This window comes from Atta colombica, unplaced genomic scaffold, assembly GCF_001594045.1.
Source record: "Atta colombica isolate Treedump-2 unplaced genomic scaffold, Acol1.0 scaffold46, whole genome shotgun sequence".
Classification (NCBI taxonomy): domain Eukaryota; kingdom Metazoa; phylum Arthropoda; class Insecta; order Hymenoptera; family Formicidae; genus Atta; species Atta colombica.
This window is the reverse complement of record NW_017259535.1, coordinates 341,476-362,141: the sequence shown is the minus strand read 5'-3', so window position 1 is coordinate 362,141 and position 20,666 is coordinate 341,476. Positions and strand designations below refer to the sequence as shown.

The following is a 20,666-nucleotide window of genomic DNA, read 5'->3' as shown; positions in this document are numbered from 1 at the left end:
ATCGAAAAGAGCTCGAAGTAAGTTTTTTACAGCGTTTTTTGTACACATAGTTTTTATTCCTACTGATTGTTTATTATATAAAATTGTCAATCTAGTAATTATCGTGACATGTATAAGCTGATTTTAAATATTCATAACTCACTAATTTATAATAATTCGCGCAGTTCGGATTTGTTAAGCACAACCGTAACTGCCGTGTGATCACGAGTCTTGTTGTCTTTTACCAAAGGTGTAAATCGGCCTAGGCTGCATTAGATAAGGCAATTAATTTACAATTAACAATAAGAACGATAGATCATAATCGTAATGGCTTAACATGTATGCGTTCTATTCGGATTTGTCATCAGTTCAGCATTTTCCTTTCGGACTTCATGCTTTTCCTTTTCGCGATATTCCTAGAGCACGTATTACGATGAAACTGTAAATATTAAATTTTAGCGTGTAAAGATTGATGAACAACGAGGTGTATGTCGGACTAGTTTAACATTAATTTATACTAAAAAAAAAGAGAGAAATTTATGCGCATCTTTCTGGCTTTCATGCAGCAGGTTCTTAGATAGCCAAGCGAGATTTAGCATATGGAACAAATTGATGCATGTATTGTTGCATTTTTCAACTTGTTGACAATTTGCTGTCATTGGAATGTAATGCTGAATTAGCATCAGAAGAGCAAATAGATTTTATGAGTTTACGAAATTGTAAGAGTATACATTGGGAAATAATAAACTCGTCACGTTGACAGCAAACTGACGGCACGCATGATGACAACTTGTCAGCAATTTGCTGAATTCTAAAGAAGACTTTATGTGAATCAGGACAATTTGTGGAAACACCTTGATTTTAGTTTGATGATTGAATGCGGAATAAGTGACAGCAAAATGGCAACATATTGCCCTTATTTGGCTATCTGGATTTGTTCACGTCGCATACTCGAACGTGCTCCTACCATAGGTCTACTCACTACAACGCGCTCGTTAGAGTGACCAAGAACTATAGTAAGAGCATGTTAGAGAAAATGACGCAAACAAATGTAGCTTTATTTACAATTTAATTTACAATTAAATAAAATAAACGAGAGAATTATCGATTTTTTTATCGTGCGTATATTTTTTCGAATGTATTTTTTTATTGTGATTTGTGCTAAGAATTTAATTTCAAAGCAATATTTTCTCGGTATTTTTTGATTGTATAGTTTCGCATGTATATAATTAAATATGTTCAACTTGCCAGTTATAAACTTTTGTACATACAAGAATAAAGGTGCCCCAAACGATATGACCAATTATATATACGTCAACTTTTCACACATTCGCTAAATATTAGCCTACATTCAATATAGATAATTAGAAATATGTCATGTGTGTATGATATTTGCTAATGTGATGAATGTTGTCCATATTGTTTGGAGGCTCCTTCATATTAATACTATCAAATAGAGTCCGGCAATACAGAACATGTGCGAGCAAAGAGTATGTGAATACGTAAGAATATAAAATGTAATATTTATTTAGCGGATCGTGATACGCACACAAGACAGTTAAATATATAGTAGCTCTGCGAACTCTCGATTCGCGCGGTCGACATTAAACAATATATATTTTTCTCTTGATCGAATCTATTCATGACGTGATTATCTGGCCTTTCTATACGGATGCAATGAGACAATTTTTTGTGTAAATATTCACAAGATTAAAGTGCTATTTGTTAAACTATATAAATGTGTATGTTTTTTTTTTATTGATTTAAATTCTCGAATGTTTTATAACTCTTGTTTGTGCTACTTTTTTGATACGGACATATTCTTTATATAAACATTTTGTGTACTTTTGTGTGTTTACCCTTTCTAGTTAAAGAAAGCATGTTGTTATATATAGGTAAAATTAATCTTAGAAATATTTTAACAGAAAACTAGAAAGGATACGGCCAGTAGGAATCAAGCACAGAAGACTTCGCGCAAATAATATACCTATGAAGTGGGAAACTTCTTTATTCACTAAACCATATATAAACATATTTCGGCTCACTTTTGAGCCTTTCTCAGAGGCAACATAAACTAACATATATAAAAATTGTGAATAAAAGTTATCCTGTCATGGTGAACTCCCCTAAATCGAGAATTTAAATGTCGGAATTTTTATATATTAGTTGTATATTTAGTTTATGTTGTCTTTGAGGAAGGCTCAAAAGTGAACCGAAACATGTAAGCACGTTTTAGTGAAAGAAATTTCACATTTCATAGATATATTATTTGCGCGGCATCTGCGCTTGACTTCTATTGCCCGCCCAGCAAACGAGAATGGATTAAAATGGATTGAAATTTTTCTCTATCCGAATGCGTATTTTAAATAGCAAATATTTTTTTTTGAATATAATTTGATTCAATTGAATATAATTTGATTCATAATTGGATTCAATTAGATTGAATTGGATGCAATTGGATTGAAAAATTGCATTTCCTATTCAAAATTTTGAATTGAACAGTATTTGTAATGTGTGTTTTGTGTACAGAAAAAGCTAATATTATTTTTAGATTGAAAGGCATAGAGATATGTTCCATGCAATTCCTATAAATAAATAAAAATGCATTCAGGATTGAAAGCATTTATTTTAACATTCGTGAATCAATATTTCTGAAAATCTGAATTCATTTCAATCCATTCTCGTTTACTGGGCGTATCTTTTCCAATTCTTTGATTTATAAAGAGTCTTGGTAAGTTTGATTTATTATACGGATTTTAACAAAGTTAGTTATACTGTATTATTACCATTTCTTTAGTTTTCAACATCGGAATGATCAAACAATCAGCTAATGAATACCGTGACTTTTTTTTAGTTCCAACCCTTATAGCATGAAATATCAACATTGCAGCAATACAGTGTGCAATAATACTATTTTAATGCATGTCGCAATATTGCTGTAATATTAGAATTTTAATGATTTATTGGAAACATTACAACAATATTGTAAAATATTGCAACTCAGCAAACGAGAATGGATTAAAATGGATTGAAATTTTTTTCTATCCGAATGCGTATTTTAAATAGCGAATACTTTTTTTGGATTCAATTTGATTCAATTGGATTGAAAAACTGCATTTCCTATTCAAAATTTTGAATTGAACAGTATTCACAATGTACAGAAAAAGCAAATATTATTTTTACATTGAAAGACAAATAGAGAGATATGTTCCATGCAATTCTTATAAATAAATAAAAATGCATTCAGGATGAAAAGCATTCATTTTAACATTCGTGAATCTACATTTCTAAAAATCTGAATTCCCATTTCAATTCATTCTCGTTTACTGGGAATTTTTCAAAGTAATATTGTAACAGAATAAAGTAACAGAAATTAAATCTCTTATATATGACCCCTATTAGCATATTTTATCCAGGAAACATCCTGGGGATGTCCTTAAAATGTCTCCTGGAGATCTGTGCTGTTAGGGACACACATGAATTAATTAGTAGTATCAGAAATTAGAAATAACAGAAATTAAACAAATTTTAAAATCTAGAATGAAGCACAAGAGAAGAACTTCATAGTAGACACGAATACTATGAGAAATGATGAGCGCGTTTAAATATCCCTCTCGAATAATGAATAATACGCGCGAGCCAATTAAAGTGCAGATTAGAGATTGAAAAGAACAGTTCCAGAAACACGTTCTCTATTGGCTCAAATCGACAAATCGCAATGCGCATGTCAAACATGTGTTCTTCCGTTTCGCGCCTAAAATTGTTGGCATACGAAGAGATTAACATTAGAATACAGATTACAGAGTACAGTGAATTATTGGTAGAATACATTAATCTGTCAGTTTTCAGCTAATATGGATTTGAGTACGACATTTCAGAAGCTTTCTGTGGAAAATGATAATCGTTCTCCCTTGAAGATATCAATTAAAGAATCCCCGCGAGGAAAGATGCACGTTATTAAACGCAGTAAGTTATGGGTTAACCATTCCTTCGAATTTGATATGTAACTGTTTTCCACAAATGAGCTATTTTTTTTATACAATATTAATATATTATTATGACGCCAAGAAACTTCATAAAATTGCAAAGTAATTCGCAATAAAATTATTATATTGATATTATGATGAATGTTATATATTTATATAATTACAAAATCATTAGAGGTAAAATGAGAGATTAAAATTTAATATTACTCTTTTTTTTAGATGGCCGTAAAGAGGATGTTCATTTTGATAAAATTACTTCCAGAATTGTCAAACAGTGTTATAACTTGGATATGAATTATGTAGATCCAGTAAGTATTTTTGTTTTTTTATATGATTTAAGCAATCAGAAATATGATGTCGAAAATGAAAACAGAATATATATGTAGTTTCTTCAAAACAAGCTTTAATTGTTTGTGTATACATAAATATTTTTTTTCCTTATATGATTTTATGATAATGTGATATTGGAAAAAATGAAATCTATATCTTCAAAAGAAGCTTTATTACACACACACACATACATACACACACACACACACACACACACCCATAAAGTATTTGTTAAACAGATTAATGCTACATAAATAAAAAATTACTAATGTAGCAATATCAATTTGTATAATATTTAAATTTATTTTTTGTAGTCTGCTGTAGCGATTCAAGTGATACGTGGTTTATATTCTGGAGTAACTACAGTTATACTTGATAATCTGGCAGCTGAAACTGCTGCTACAATGGCAACTAAACATCCTGATTATGCTATACTAGCTGCAAGAATTGACGTATCTAATCTACACAAGGAAACCAAGAAAAGTTTTAGTGGTATAGTATATCTTGTGTTTACTTAAATCAATTTCTATATCACAAAATGCTTCATTATTCTTAATGCTAGATTTTAAATTAGAACTAATGTTTATTATTCCTATACTTACAGAAGTCATGCATGATTTATATTATGCCAAGAATCCTGTCACAAATCAACATAATCCAATAATCAGCAAACACTATTACAATATTATTAAGAATAATGCAGAGAAACTGGATTCTGCTATAATATACGATCGTGATTTCAATTATAATTATATTGGTTTTAAAACGCTTGAGAGAAGTTACCTGCTGAAAATCAATGGTAAGATAGTCGAGAGGCCTCAACATATGTTGATGAGAGTAGCTGTTGGTATTCATGAAAATGACATTGATAAAGTCATAGAAACATATAATTATTTGTCTGAACGATATTTTACACATGCTTCACCAACTCTATTTAATGCTTGTACTAATAATCAGCAGATGTCCAGGTAATGTCAAAAAAGTTCAATTAGTCTAATAATATCAAATGTCATTGGTTTACTAAGAATTATTTTCATGCAGCTGCTTCCTCCTAACTCTCGAAGACGATAGTATAAAGAGTGTATTCGGCACCCTAAAAAACTGTGCGCTCATTAGCAAATATGCTGGAGGAATAGGACTTAATGTACATTGCATTCGTGCCAAAAACATGGAAGATACTAGTACAAAACGAACCAATGGTTTGGTTTCCATTTTAAAGTTGTATAATGATATGGCCATTTATGTTGATCAAGGCGGTAATAAAAGACCCGGAGCATTTGCTATTTATTTGGAACCATGGCATGCCGATATTTTCGATTTTTTGGAACTTAAGAGAAATATTGGTATTTCTTTTTTATTAATCTTTATTTATATACCAATTAACTCTATAGTTGACAATGCTAATTGATTTATTTTATTGTAGTTTTAAATATATCATACAATTTGTAACAGGTGATGGAAACATGCGAGCTAGAGACTTATTTTACGGTCTATGGATACCAGATCTTTTTATGGAACGTGTATATAATGACGAGATGTGGAGCCTAATGTGTCCACATGAATCTCCTGGCTTATCTGATGTTTGGGGAGATGAATTTAAAGAATTGTATACTGGGTATATATTAGTAGTTTTGTTTTAATAAATTATTCAGTTACAATTATTTGACATTATAATTTATATTTTTCATGCACTAACATGTAACATTTATAGATATGAAAAGGAAGGTCGCTATAGAAAGCAAGTGGAAGCTAGATCTGTATGGCTCGCCATTCTCAGATCCCAAGTAGAAACTGGAACACCTTATATGCTTTACAAAGATCATTGCAACCGAAAATCGAATCATCAGCATATAGGCACTGTCAAATGCAGCAACTTGTGCACTGAAATTATTGAATACTCGGGTCCTGGAGAAGTCGCTGTATGCAATTTAGCATCTATCGCTGTCAACATGTTCGTTAATGACACTAAAACTTTCGATTTCGATAAACTTAAAACAGTCGCGAAAATCGTCACTCGTAATCTAGATAAAGTCATCGATGTTAACTTTTATCCTATCAAAGAAACGAAAACATCTAATCGTAGACACAGACCTATTGGTAAGATTATTTCTACAAGTTTCACATAATTAATATAAGATAGCACGATAAAATTGAAAAAGTGTGTATTTTAGGTATAGGAATACAAGGTCTAGCCGATGCGTTCCTGTTAATGCGATATCCCTTCGAGAGCAAAAAAGCGAAAGAACTCAACATTAAAATCTTCGAAACGCTTTATTATGGCGCCTTAGAAGCTAGTTGCGAATTAGCTGCGGAAAAGGGTACTTACGAGTCATATCAAGGTAGCCCAGTCAGTAAAGGCGTAAGTATTTATATTTTAATTGTAGAATATACCGGAGCACAGTTGAATAATAATTTTTTTTTTCCAGATTCTCCAATATGATATGTGGAACGTTAAACCGACAAATTTATGGGATTGGGATGAATTGAAAGCGAAGATCGCGAAACACGGAGTAAGAAATTCTCTTTTAATAGCACCTATGCCAACGGCCTCGACGGCACAGATTTTAGGAAACAACGAATCCATTGAACCGTATACAAGCAATATATATGTGAGGCGCGTATTGTCTGGAGAATTTATCATTGTCAATCCACATTTACTGCGAGATTTAACCAGTAGAGGTCTATGGGACGAAGATATGAAGAACGAGATACTCGCGAATTTTGGATCTGTTCAAGTAAACATCTTTAAATATCTCTTACATATTCTTGTTATTCAAATTATTTGAAGCATATATGTGCATAATTCTAAGGAAGCGTATATGCATTTTATAGAACATCGAACGCATTCCCGATGATTTGAAAGAGCTTTACAAGACGGTCTGGGAGATACCGCAAAAAGTAATTCTCGAAATGGCGGCTGATCGAGGAGCTTTTGTTGATCAGTCGCAATCTCTAAACGTTCATATAGGAGATCCGACAACGGAGAAGCTGACATCAATGCATTTTTTCGGCTGGAAAAGTGTAAGTGATGTTACCAATTAATTTATCTGTTTTGAAATTTTTTAAATTTTATACGTTGCTCAGGTAGATGAATTCTATCTAATCTATCTAATTCTTATAAATTATTTTAACATCTTATAAATTGTTTTCATCATACAGAGTAAATAACTTAATGAATAAATTCTGTATAAAAATAAATTATCGCTTACAGGGCCTAAAGACTGGCATGTACTATCTGAGAACGAAACCAGCCGCAAATCCTATACAATTTACAGTGGACAAGTCAAAATTACAAAATCGCGATTCCGTATCGAATGTTTCCGATGCAAGCATTTCTGTCAACAGTACTCCTATTCAGTCACCCAACCAAGACAGTGATGACGATGCCGAAAAACGAAAACAATTAAGCACACAAGCACGTAAAAACTTGGACGCGATGCTTGCTTGTTCGCGTAAGAATAAGGAGGACTGTATGGCATGCAGCTCCTGAGCATTTATTATTTTGTATTGAAAATACGAGCAGTGTTTTCTTTTATAAATTATTAGAAGCATGTTTTTGGAGTGTATATTCTAAATTTAATCCCATTGTTAAACGAATAAATATTAAAAAAAAAATCATTAGTAAAATTAAATAAAATTAAAATCGATTAGAAGAAGAATTGTAAATCTAAATTAGAATTTCGTTTTTCTATGTATAAATGCTTCCATTTTTCTAAAATATTTTTAAAAATATCTAACTTCATTCTTTAAAATGAACTTTGAAATATAAATGTTAAGAAAAAAAAATATATATATATTTTTTTTTATGCAAGAATGGGAAGTTACTTTTACCACTTCTTTGCCTTTTTACCTAGTTAATCTTTATCACCATAAAAAATTGCACCGTTCTTATCAAATCGTTGTTTTAAAAAGTAAAAGTAACTTTCCATCCCTGTTTTTATGTATGCGAAATATATTTTTTTTATCGAATTATACATACATATATATAAGAAATCACAAGTGTACAATAAAATTAAATAATGGTGAAGGGAACAGAATTAAGAATTTATTTTTTAAATTTTCTCGTCAAATTTTAATCCACGTAAAGCATATTTCATATTTTTCGCGAATATAAATCAAACTCAAAGAAATTCTCAAAGTGATTCAATCACAGACAGACTCTCTCTTGTAAAAAGTCTGTGGATTCAACCTTGGCAATTGGCAATATTGGTATACCTCTGCTCCATTCGAATAGGACACGTCGAATGTTACTAGACTGGAACACATGGCATCACTGACAGTCATTGCGGCAACGGCAGGGTGGCCGACGGGGAAAAGGGGCTACGGAGACGACGCAGAACTATATTTATTTTGGTTTGGAAATTAGTCCGCAGGAGCCGTGTACGGCTGTGCGCGCGTGTATGTGTGTGCGTTTGAGCGCGTATCGTCGGGCCGTGCGTTTCGCACCGATTCGGGTGGTCAAATTTCAAAGTGCTTGCTTATCGGAGATCAAGAACTGAGAAAAAAAAAATGACCCGTAAGTCCAGCCGAAACGTCACCGAGATCGGGTGTCGCATTACCCGATCGCGCCGCAACAACTCGACAAGAGAGAAAGAAAGAGGGGACGATGACGGGCGCGAGTTTTTGGCTCGTTTTTACCTCTTTCGCGGGGCTGCCATTATTAATGTTAAAAATAAGGTCGCTGCGTAACGATCAGTAATGATTGTGGGTGACCGCGTGCGCTCTCGGTTCTCGGCTCTCGCAGAGATTTGTCAGTTGTCACACGCGTGAACAAACGTGAAACGTCCCGACGAGTCGCGAAACGTCGCGTCGGTGACTCGTCGAGGAAGAAAGGAGCACACCGCCGTGACAGACGTGATGCGCTCCGAGTATCCTCGAGAATTCTCGTTCTACAGGCTGTTTACGAAGGAAAGGTCAATATTTTTGATGATGACGATAGCGCCGATTAAATAAAAGAAAGAGAAAAATGAGGGTCTCTACGAATGTGTTTCGCGAATCTCGACGATTTCGCGTAATTGAGAAAATCGAACGTAGGTCAACGTGTAGCCTTACTTTTCGGAGTTACGCGACGAATTTACGCATCTCGCTTTCGGTAAATCTCGCTTGTTAACCTCGACAACATACAGAAACGTTATGGCGGCGCGCTTTCACGTTGCGAGCGCACCAAGTCGACAAATTTTTTTTCCTTTCTACGATGGATTTCGTCTATTTTGACAGCGTCTGACTTCGAGAGAGAGTAAATATGGTGGAAAAATACGCTTTATGGCGTCACATTTTACTCGCCGCCATTTTGTATATGCGCAGGGCCGTCGCAAGCGGAGGTCGATTCTGTATCTCGAAAACGGATTAAAATTTTTAATCCATTCGAATGCATATTTTAAATGGAAAAACTTTTCTGGATTTAATTGGATTCGATTGAATTGAAGAACTGCATCTTCTATTCAAAATTTTGAATCAAAGAAGCACACAGAAAGGACTTTATGCAATTCCTATAAATGAATAAAGAGACATTGGGCATTGAAATGGATTTAGATTTTTAGAAATACGCATTCGTGAACATTGAAATAAATCTTTTTCAATTTATTTTAATTGATTTTATTTTAGTGAAATATGAAAATTACAAAAATGAGCGAATTTACTAAAATATTTATAATTTTATTGGTCAACGTAGTAAATTTGTTTACTGTTGTTATTTTCTTCTAAACTTTGTTTCAAGACAGAATCAATCCTCAAATATTTTATAAAGGCACTTATAAAGCGTAAAGGCATATTAACAAGGAGAGCAAATTAAATTTTAATTCTCTGCAATCTGATGATTCTTTTTATGCAGTCCATTTTTACTGTTCTAAATTTTTAAAAATGTACGAGAATTTCAGTTATTTTTCAAGATATTTTAGATAGAAGAAAAATCGAATCCCGCCCTCTTTTATTTTGGAGAAGAAGTGTGAAATTTTACTTGAACCAAAAAAGATTCAAATTGCAAGAGAAGGGTTAAAAATCAATTCCCCACTCCTAACATCAATTACGTGTGCATGCTTTTCTGTTAGATTTAATTTCTTCCGAAACATGTATATTAATTTAGAGAAACCAAAATCTAATTATAAAATCGAAATCATTGATCTGAACAGATAATTATGTATTTGTCGTATTTTTGTTATTATTATATATTTTTGTAATTATGTAATTATGTATTTATGAGATTATTATATGAGATTATTGAAATTTTTCGGTATATGTTATATACATACTTGCAAACCATTTAGGATCATCAAGAATATTAATTTTTCTAGAGCTAATTTTCTAGGAAATATGAAAAGTGAAAAATTTCTCTGTTAATATCAATGATAGAAACGTTCATTTTTTCCGTTCTAGAATAAAAATAACATGATTCAATTGCACGTTTTCTTAAGATATAAAAAAAAAACGATTCAATACTTACCATCTTATTTAAAAAATTGATAAATAAAAATTAAGAAGCGCAACAAATCTTCTTTACACAAAGGCGCCTTATGTACCAGCGGCGGCCCTGTATATACGTGATACCGTTCAAATTAGGAGTAGGATTTAGATTATAAAGTTATCGTTAAGGAGCAATTGTATGACATTGTCGTAAATCATCGCCTTTTACAGTCACCCTTTTAATAATTACGAACGTGAGCGTTGCGTGCGTTGTTGTATTTATATTATCGGTCGGAAGGAATACGATTTTGACTTGCGTGCGCACGCAATAAACAGCGCTCTTTTTAAGAGCACTTCGTTCGAGTTGAATAAATGGGAATGAAAATAGAGACCGAAAAATTGCGGAGTAAAATTAAATAAAAGTTATAATTAAAATTTCATTCGATTCCTAAAAAAAAAACTTTGATTATGTTGCAGGTGGAAATCAACGTGAACTAGCACGAGCCAAGAATTTGAAAAAAACTGTAAAGAAGGCAGCGTCGGAACAAGATAGCAATAAAGGTCTTTCCTTAGAACAACGTAAAGCACGGTACGTCTTCTGAGTATGATATATCTCTTCCTCTTTCTATTCGTGAAAATTGATAGGCTTACTTAGAAATAATAATGGGTTACAAACTGGATGTTTATTGCTAAAATTTATATTATTGTAATAAATTGATATAATTTTTATACTGGACGTATATTTCTTTTTACAGCGACGCAGAACGAATGAGAGAGAAACAACTTAAGAAACAGCAGGGTGAACCAGCAGACAAATCCAAGCAGGCAGCGAGATAATTCAACGAGAAAAGTGTATAAATTTTTATGATAAGAACGGCTATATCACGCAACCAATGGCTACGTTAAAAAGATTCACGACTGTAAGATACACATACGTCGATGATTACCGGAGACAGAAAAATGAATCACTATGTCTTTGATGTTAGAGAATTTTTCCATTGTCGGCCGTACGCAGGTATGTCAACCGTATGACATACCTCAGGACCTAGCCTCGATTATCTTGTTATTTACACGTTGCTCACGATAACAGTTATAATCAGTGTGTACAAACTTGACGTTACCTACACCTAAATTCAGTCAAAGAAAATACATGTTTGACTGGTTTCTCTAGGTATAAGGATATTAAATAATACTATATATTTGTAGTACTAATTTCCAATATGTAAAAATTCAGACTTTCACTTATTTAATATGTTATGTAATTAAATGTAAACAAGCGAACGATCATTAAACACACATGTGTTACTATCGTTCCCTCTCGCTTGTAATAAACTGTTCAAATTTTAATACTCGTATAATTTTTAAATCTTTCATCCTATCCGATATATATAGTGCGACCTGTAATGATATCGCTATATTATTATATGATAAATCAGTAGTCATTTAGTGATAGTTTAATAATTTTATATAATTAAAACTAAATTATTAAAGAGAGAGAAAATGGAATTTGTACAATCTTATTTCCCACATTTTTATTGCACTTTCCCAAAAAGAGTACATTTTTCTTAACGTACTAATTTTAATCGCGTTTTCATAATTTCGCTTTAATCACAAATATTCGTGGATATTAACATTGAGTTGAATGGTGTACAACGTGATTCGATAAATGTTATAACGGTGGAAGACCGAACCTTAATTGCTAATATAATGGAGAGAGAGGAAAAAAAGAATGTAAAAACACTATACTAAGTGACGAACGTATTGTCTAGCCTCTAAAGACCAAAACCTTCGTTAAAGTAGTAGCTGGATCTCTGTAATCTGGGAAAATGTCGAAATCCAATTCTTTTATTTTCGAGTGGTTATCGTATTTCAGATTTAATAGGCTGTACTTTTTCGCATTCTATAACACATCTATAAGCAGGAACGTTCCACTCGTTTCTTTTTTTTCTTTGTTTGCCTTCAAGTTTAGTAATATGCGAGGAAACAGCGCACTATATTGAGCATTCACTTAATTATAATAGTATACTACTAATATGAGATAGTTCATTTGAAGAATTTACATGTGATACTTTAATATTACGTTACGTGACGTTGAGAATCCATATAACGTAAAAAAATTGCCCTTCCAGATGTATTCGGCTATTGAGTAACACACGCGCGCACGCGAGTTGGTATAGATTATATATTTATATAAAATAGAGACATGTGCGATCTTTTGCCGATTTCTTTTCACTCACAATTAATTTTACAGTGTAGTTAATTTGTATTTCCAGTTTTGTTTTCATTAATGACTTAATTTAAGGTAATAAGAAGCTGTTCTTTCTTGTAAGTAAAAATTGATATTAAAATATATATATGGTTCTGTGTATTAATTTATCTCTGTTAATCTTTCACAATTGAGTTAAAAAAATGCTTGATGCTTTTATTAAGAAATTTAATTATCTTTGATATAAAATTTAATTAACGTATTAAACTCGTTACTATTTAAATTGAGTTTCGACTCTGAACCTTATAATAGTGTCTCAAGTTCCATAATATCTTAATAATAATACAATTATCTAAATGGGCGGCAAAATGTTGCTTCTATTTCTCCATCTTTCCGTTAAATGGTCAATGTCTTTACAAAATTCTCCGTATACACATGCAATTTTTATAGTAATATAATATTACAGTAAATATTATCTTATATATCTATTTTCGATGATGCAATTTTCTTCTTGCATGAACAAATGTAATCGATAATGTGATAATTTTGGAACAATAATTTCGAAAATTTTGAAGGAAAATTACATTTAAAATTGCAACATTATGGAAAAAATATCGATTGAGCTTATTTAGTTAATGTGTATGTATGTGTGTATTGCGACTTATCATTACAACACTATATTTGTAACAATAGCACCATATTTGTATTGTTCATAGGTAAATTAGATTTTAGAAGTTAATTCATGCATAAATAGCATGTTATTTATCTATTATGTTTGGAAAAAAATTATATCACATTGATTCTCTTATGTTAAAATATTAAAAATTGCAAGTAAGAACCTATTTTAAATAAAGTTGATAGTCTAATCACAATGTCCATAGCATCTCTTTACCGCGCATTATATAATTAATTATCTAATTAAATAATAGGAAACGTTTTGTACTTTAAAATTATTTTCTGTTTAATACATAATAACAAAGATTCAAATCTCATTAATTTCTTAATTATATATATGGAGATCTCGAAAATCTATTAAAATTTGTATAAGTCACATAATTTAGAACAAAACTGAAAAAATTGAAAGAATTGAATATTAAACAGATATTTTTCTAACAGTTTGTACACATAATAAGTTTCAGCAAATAAAAATGCATTTAAGCCAGAGATTTTTTCCCTCGAAAATATAATTAAGTATAGTGCCTTTAAACATTTTTAAAAAGTGTGTGTGAGTATATATATATGTATGAAGTCTTCCGCGAGAACATTTTTATATAACGCAAAGTACATCTCAAGCGCATTTTGTGCTATTTACTAATTCCAAATGTACATTTTGCAGCAAGCAAACTAGATCGAATTGTTTATCGAAACGAATGAGTAATTACATCATAATATTTGGGAAAGTTTTACCGCGTAAATTTAACAAAATCGCTTACATATCTAATTCCAATAATTCTATATCTATAAACAATATATTGTACGCTAATACCTAAACGTGGTGAGAATACGAAACTGGGACATATATTTCTTTCACTTTCCATTTATACATGGAATGTATGCATATCTATTGTGACGAATCGAGTGAACCTTAATTCGTTTTGCAAGTTTTTTTTTTTAAGACAATGTTCTTTAAAAGTCTAATAAAAGGATCCTATTCTCTTCCGCGTAATACTTATGCGAATACCTCCCTGCAATTTTTTAAATATTTTTAATGAAAGAAAATAAATATTGTGCAAACAAGATAACAATTTTATTTTCGGACAATGTAATTGACTTATTTATAGATCCTATGTTGGATTGTTATTTGGACGGCGGGAAAACAAAGAGAGATAAATAATTGATCTATCCCTCACGTTCGCGATTGGCTGTTTTGGATTTAATTTTTTGTGATTCCTCGTAAAATACGGACGAAGCATAAAGATAAAAATAAGCAAAAGAAGGAAAACAGATTCTTCGACAAAATTAAGTTACTTGTCTTTACTACAGATCGCTTCCTCGAAGGACGATGAAAAAAAAAGATACAATCTGCATTATGCAGTGTTGGAGATATCGAGTCTTTCGAGGAAATGATTGGTCCGAGGGGACTGGAAAACGAAGAGATTTCGGGAGCTCGCATAGAGTTTGCAGACTTCATCTCATATCTAAAGATTCCTAAAGATTCAGAGAACATATCGTGCAAGTCTGGGCAACGCAATGCGAGTGCAGATGTGACGATTGCGATGGATGCAATGGCGGGGGCGGCGGAGGTGGCGGCGGAGGTGGCGGGGGTGGCGGAGGTGGTGGCATGTAAAGCCACCCCGTGCTCGTTGGCCAAACCGCGGACGATGCTGAGGACGTCGGAAGCAGTGAATTGGTACCGCCTCCAGCATTGACGTGTGACGTCGGTCCACTCTCTACTCACATCACCTAAGAAGAAATCGATGAAAAACATAATTCATTGATACATTTTCATCGTTCCATTGGTTGTAAGATTTAACAGCATTCGATTATTCTATAGACTCTTCAGTTTTCAACAGTTTTAACTTCTGGACGTATTTAAAAGCTGTAGCTTTTCATTTCAATATAGAGTGCGGACCTGTATGTATGCAAACATGAGGAAAATTATAATTTGCAAAGATTTTTATCATAGTAATGAATAAATATTGTAACATTTGCAACTCGCTATTTCTATCTTATGCAGAATATATAGTGTTACGTCATCATCATATAAAACCTTTCACAAGAAACCTGAAATGACATAAATTTTAAAGTTACAAAATTATACATTATAAAACATTTAATGTTTAATTGATATATAACAATAACAGTGATGTAACAACGTATTTTGATAGCTACTTTAATAATAAATAATTTCATAGAAAAAAACATATTTTGCTCATTCTGTACAAGGTTTTTAGTATTTATCTTGCCAATTGAAATTATAATTGTAAAAAGCTAGAGAAATATTTAGTTTGCAAATAGCAGTCCATTGGAATAAAGTGCAAAAAACAATTAGCCTGATTGTCAATTATTCTCTATCCGCAGCTACTTCGTATAGCCTATATGTAATGAGTAGTTTCACGAATGATGGTAATTACGAATAACAGTAAGATTTCAGATAAGAATATGACGACTTGAGTATGCTTTTGTCACGCAATTAATTATGCGCGCGTGATACGATCGTTCTGATAAATTAAATTATTATATAAATGCAAGAATGTTATAAAACGTCAAACTATCAAGATGTAAGATCATACGACTTTCGCACGTTTGATATCTTCGCGAAAATTGAGATTCAATCGCGATATTGGTATCGATAATTATTCAAATTTTCGTTCTGTATGTATACAAATATAGACTTATTGATTTATAAACTTGATTACCACGATGATATTACGATGACACATCTATAATATTTGATCACCGTTAACTCTGCGCCGATTTCGGCAGACACAATTTCGCGTTTAGAATAGAATTATACGTACCTGTAATATCTGGCTTGCCTCAAAGGCCGTTCCTGGCAATAGTACAACCGGACTACTGACATGTCCGCTCTCGACGCATATCATGTTAGGAAATTCATCGTCGCCGAAGTCCGGGATATCACGCGCCTTTTCTTGCCAAGGATTCCAAACGACCGTGTCGGGAAAGTTGTACTTTTGCACGCGCATTTTCCTACCGGAAACGACATTCGTGATGATATGCTCCGGCTGCGTATTCTGATAGATTCGGTCGGTCCATTCGCACACCGTGACGACGTCGCGGCCTTCTTGGTAAATTTGGTTGTCCCTAGTCTGTGCGCGTGAATGAAATACAACTTGTGAGACAGGCAGACAGGATTGCGTGCGGCCGCGATATGTAATCGCTTCGATCGTGCTCCGGACTTAACGGGGCATTGTGCAGCCGATTCTTTAATGACTAGTCTTTATATGTGTAATAACAGATCTTTTTGCGCAAGTTTTAAAATCGACTTTCCACTGGTAACGTTGAGTCATTAATAACCAGCTAGTTAAGATTAATTGAAAATAAACGATTCTTTTCCGTGAGTCTTAAGAGTGAGTCTTACAGTAAAATTTCTAACGAAATCTTCCGATCAATTTATATTTTAATTAACGAATTATATACCATATAACTTAACAGAAGAGGCTTACGTTACCTTGTCGAGGAACGTGCATCCGTGCAGTCCCGTAATTTGGCATCTCCTGACATCGGGTACCTTGAAATAAGTATGTAGGAGCAGATTAAAGGAGAAAGGATCTTCTCTGCTCGGATTATATACGCCAATATTAAAATGCAGCTCCTTCTCGCGCAATATTAGCCTGTATGTTAGCCTGAATTGTGAATTCCACAGCGATCGCGTGAATTCATTGTCCATTATCGAGAATATCGCCTCGATGTCCCCGCTGGGCAATCGTTCTGGTGTCTTTTCCACGTTCCAACGAATGATCCTGGCGAAGCCGTGGGGTGGTCCGTACGTCCATGTTCCAAATTGTGCTGCGAAGATAACGTGCATCGTATCGGATTAACCCCTTCATTGTGTATGAAATATATACGTGCACACAAAAAAGACGTGTCACCAGTGTGTAATGTATAAAGGATAAGTTCGAAAAATTCTCGACCTGACATAGAAAATGACGCCATAAATATTAAACTGTTAAAATTTTAGATGAGTTTCTTTTACAGGTCAAATTCAAAATTTCAAACAGATGCGTTCATTAATTTCTTTGTTTCGGTCGTGTAAAGCAACTTCTGGTTTCATCATGGCAATGCAACCGCTCACATTTCTTCAATTGCAGTCGCAAAATTCCATAAATTGGTCCCGCAAGTACCGTATTTCATCAGGTTTCACGTGTTCTGCTTTACATGAGCGAAATAATGAAACTAATGAATGCATCTGTCTGAAATTTAGCCCTGTGAAGAATCAAACTTGTCTAAAATTTTAACCATTTTATATTTGGCGTTATTTCTATCAGGCCGAGAACTTTTCGAATTATCCTCGTATGCACATCCAAAAAAACCCACTTACCCTCTTGCGATTTGTCTGAATCTTGATTTCCTATGGTTTCTGAAGTCGCTGAATCCGAATATAATATCAGAATTTCAAAATTCAAAATGGCGGATCCAATATAACGGATAAAAATTTGAAAAGTAAATGAATTGTTATAAAAATGAGTACTTCAAAGTTACTTGTACTTACTTGTTGAAATCGCTAAATCAAAATACCAGAATTTTGTTTCACTTAACCCTTTCACTGTATAGTATACGTGCACAAAAAACACGTGTCACCAATGTGTAATATACCATATATATGCATCTTTAAAAAACCGACTTATCCCTTTGCGATTTTTCTGAATCGTAGTTTTTCTATGATTTTCGCTAAATCCGAATATACATCAGAATATATATCAAAATTTAAAATGGCGTATCCAATATGACAATCCAATATAACAAATTTAGAAAAATAATTAAATTTTTATAAAAATGATTATGCTAAAGTTTTCGAGGTCGCTGAATCCAAATATGACACCTAAATTTGTAAATTCAAGATGGTTCCAGTATAGTGGATCAGAATTTGAAAAATAAATGAATTGTTATAAAAGTGAGTACTACACACAAAATTAAAGTTGCAAAATATTAGAATTTTTATTTTTCTAAATGACAGATCAAACTTTGCTATACTTAAAAATAATAATTCATAAAAAATATATTAATTATATTAATAGAATAATTGTTTATAAATCCTGCTTTCCGCGCGCTAAATCTAAAATCATGAAAAAAAGAAATGAGATCATAGCGAGTTTTAACTTATGTTCTTATTTTTTATTAAATTTAAAAAAAAAATTTTTCTTTAATTAAAAAAAATTGTTTTATTAATTTTGATGCGTTTTTTGAATTTTGAAATTTTGATATTATATTTGAACTCAGTAACTTAAAAAAACTTTAATACTGAAATTGTAGATACGGAAATCTACTCTAAGAAACTTTTTTTTTACATACTGATAGCACAGAAATCTTATTTTCGCTACACTACGAAATAGGAATGTAAATATATCGCTGTTTTTATATGTTTTTTAAATTAGACTTTCAGTCAAATTTTCATGGTATTCTAGTTAGCTCTTTTTATCAGCAGTTCAAATTCGCGTATAAGATTGTCTTCGCTCTTTAAACTTTGGTCAAATTATTTTCTTTTCTTTCGTATACAGTCGTAAACATGATGTATCGCTTCATCTATTATACTTACGAAAGACGAACGGTATGCCGCCCCTAATCGCTTTCTTTCCGTCGAACACAGCTTGCTTACTGAAACACAAAGATCCAACCGTTGGAGAATGAAAAAAAAATTGACAATCGCATATTAGAAAGAATTTTCGTTTATAAGTTTTATTTAGATATTTTGATTGTAATTCACTGTGTGTTGCACGTGTTACGTTTCCTATTTATTTCCCATTATTTAACAGGACAAATATCCTATGAAAAATCGAAGAAAATATATTATTTAAAAACGATGCGAGAATTTATTTGTTCGCGCGTTTTGTTTTTACGCCCATGCGAAAAGCGCAGGTATTATTATTATTCTCTCTGTAACAAAAAAAAAAACAAAGAATCTTCGATTTGTCGATAACATTGAAAAATATGCGGACGAATATCTCTTCCTTCTGTTATTCGCAGCTATTGCATTGTTATTGTAAATTGCGCACGTATCAGATGTCAGATTAATGAAACTGTCTATAGATATGCATAGTGAGTGATGCATAGGTGTAAATATTTGTTGAACAAATTGACGATTTGTATTGACAATGAGAAACAGCAAAAACTCTAACAAGAAAGCGTCTAATAAAAAAAAAGTCTATTTAATACAACTTTTATTGAATTTTCAAATTATTAAAATTTCAGAGATATATTAAAAATGGAAAATAGAAACGATCGAAGAATACTTCGAATAAATAATTCACTTTCGTTCCTCTTTTTGAGTTTTTTACATTCTTGCAGGCGCGGTTTAGACTCTCGTACGAGAGTTCCATCGGAGCTCCTCGTTTAACTAATTTACGAGGACCGTGCAGAATTTTACGATCGCGTATTCTGCTGAGGATAGAGACGAGTTGCGTATAAATTGATGTATAAATAATACTGCGAGGGTGGTTCATAAAATTTGACGACAAACAGGTCAATATTGGTTTCGCGATTAATCTTGTAGTGTGATTGCTACATTGCGTCTTGCAAAACTATGAAGATCAACAAAATAGCGTTATTAATATAATATAATATTAATATAATACTGTTGCCTCGTTGATTTAGAGATGTATCGATGCTAAAAAATGCAGGGCTATGTTTTTATCATTCTTGCAACCTGAAAGTCTTGGAAAACGAGACAATATAATCAGATCGATAAGCAATGCTTGGTATATATATATATATATATATATATATATATATGTCTCACAGAAATATTTCTACAGAGAAAACAGTTTTACAACTAGCTGCATAATTGCCAGAGTTAAAGTATAATAAAAAAGAAGTTGAAAAGGTCAATAAAGAGTATAGTTACTGTATCCGTAAAAAGAAAAAAAAAAGAAGAAAGATCTTTTATTCTTAGCCGTTTTGTTCCATCAATTTTTTCTAAGGACACATATGAATACAACAATTGCGATATCTCATTGTATAACGTATAACACAGCTAAATACTTTGTAGACTTAACGAGAAAGAATCCCTGAGAATTCGTTTCACCATATATGAGGTTGGTTGGAACAGCTATAGAGAATAGAAAAAAATCTCACTTATAGTATATATA

At 32.4% G+C, this 20,666-nt stretch overlaps 3 protein-coding genes across 4 annotated transcripts in view; 2 read left to right on the top strand and 1 right to left on the bottom strand.

Moving 5' to 3' along the window:
• Window positions 1–3,763: 3,763 nt before the first annotated feature.
• On the top strand, window positions 3,764–7,785 carry LOC108691408 (ribonucleoside-diphosphate reductase large subunit). Its single transcript, XM_018199149.1, has 11 exons — window positions 3,764–3,945; window positions 4,185–4,273; window positions 4,610–4,787; window positions 4,900–5,263; window positions 5,337–5,638; window positions 5,748–5,910; window positions 6,007–6,392; window positions 6,467–6,654; window positions 6,722–7,030; window positions 7,128–7,316; window positions 7,507–7,785. Exons 1-11 carry the CDS (start codon window positions 3,834–3,836, stop codon window positions 7,783–7,785), a joined length of 2,559 nt encoding a protein of 852 aa, XP_018054638.1. The 5' UTR covers window positions 3,764–3,833.
• Window positions 7,786–8,639: 854 nt separating this feature from the next.
• LOC108691355 (putative SERF-like protein) lies at window positions 8,640–12,041 on the top strand. Its single transcript, XM_018199057.1, has 3 exons — window positions 8,640–8,811; window positions 11,172–11,283; window positions 11,450–12,041. The coding sequence occupies exons 1-3, from the start codon at window positions 8,805–8,807 to the stop codon at window positions 11,529–11,531; spliced, it is 201 nt and encodes a 66-aa protein (XP_018054546.1). The 5' UTR covers window positions 8,640–8,804; the 3' UTR covers window positions 11,532–12,041.
• A 2,916-nt stretch (window positions 12,042–14,957) lies between these two features.
• LOC108691350 (glucose-6-phosphate 1-epimerase) overlaps window positions 14,958–20,666 on the bottom strand; it is a 25,718-nt gene continuing 20,009 nt past the window's right edge. Inside the window, exons 3-7 of one of the 2 annotated variants that reach the window (XM_018199050.1) lie at window positions 19,118–19,176; window positions 17,903–17,950; window positions 17,033–17,370; window positions 16,362–16,670; window positions 14,958–15,303 (exon numbers count right to left, since the gene is read on the bottom strand). In XM_018199050.1, coding sequence (XP_018054539.1) covers window positions 15,295–15,303; window positions 16,362–16,670; window positions 17,033–17,370; window positions 17,903–17,950; window positions 19,118–19,176 — 763 coding nt within the window. In that variant the 3' untranslated portion in view covers window positions 14,958–15,294. The remainder of the gene's footprint in view (window positions 15,304–16,361; window positions 16,671–17,032; window positions 17,371–17,902; window positions 17,951–19,117; window positions 19,177–20,666) is intronic. The other variant, XM_018199051.1, reaches the window with a different exon arrangement.

Coding starts and splice junctions, on each gene's coding strand:
- LOC108691408 (XM_018199149.1), top strand. CDS start 3,834: ATGGATTTGAGTACGACATTTCAGAAGCTTTCTGTGGAAAATGATAAT. Junction 7,031..7,127: donor CGAATTTTGGATCTGTTCAA/GTAAACATCTTT, acceptor TGCATTTTATAG/AACATCGAACGCATTCCCGA. Junction 7,317..7,506: donor ATTTTTTCGGCTGGAAAAGT/GTAAGTGATGTT, acceptor TATCGCTTACAG/GGCCTAAAGACTGGCATGTA.
- LOC108691355 (XM_018199057.1), top strand. Junction 11,284..11,449: donor TTAGAACAACGTAAAGCACG/GTACGTCTTCTG, acceptor TTCTTTTTACAG/CGACGCAGAACGAATGAGAG.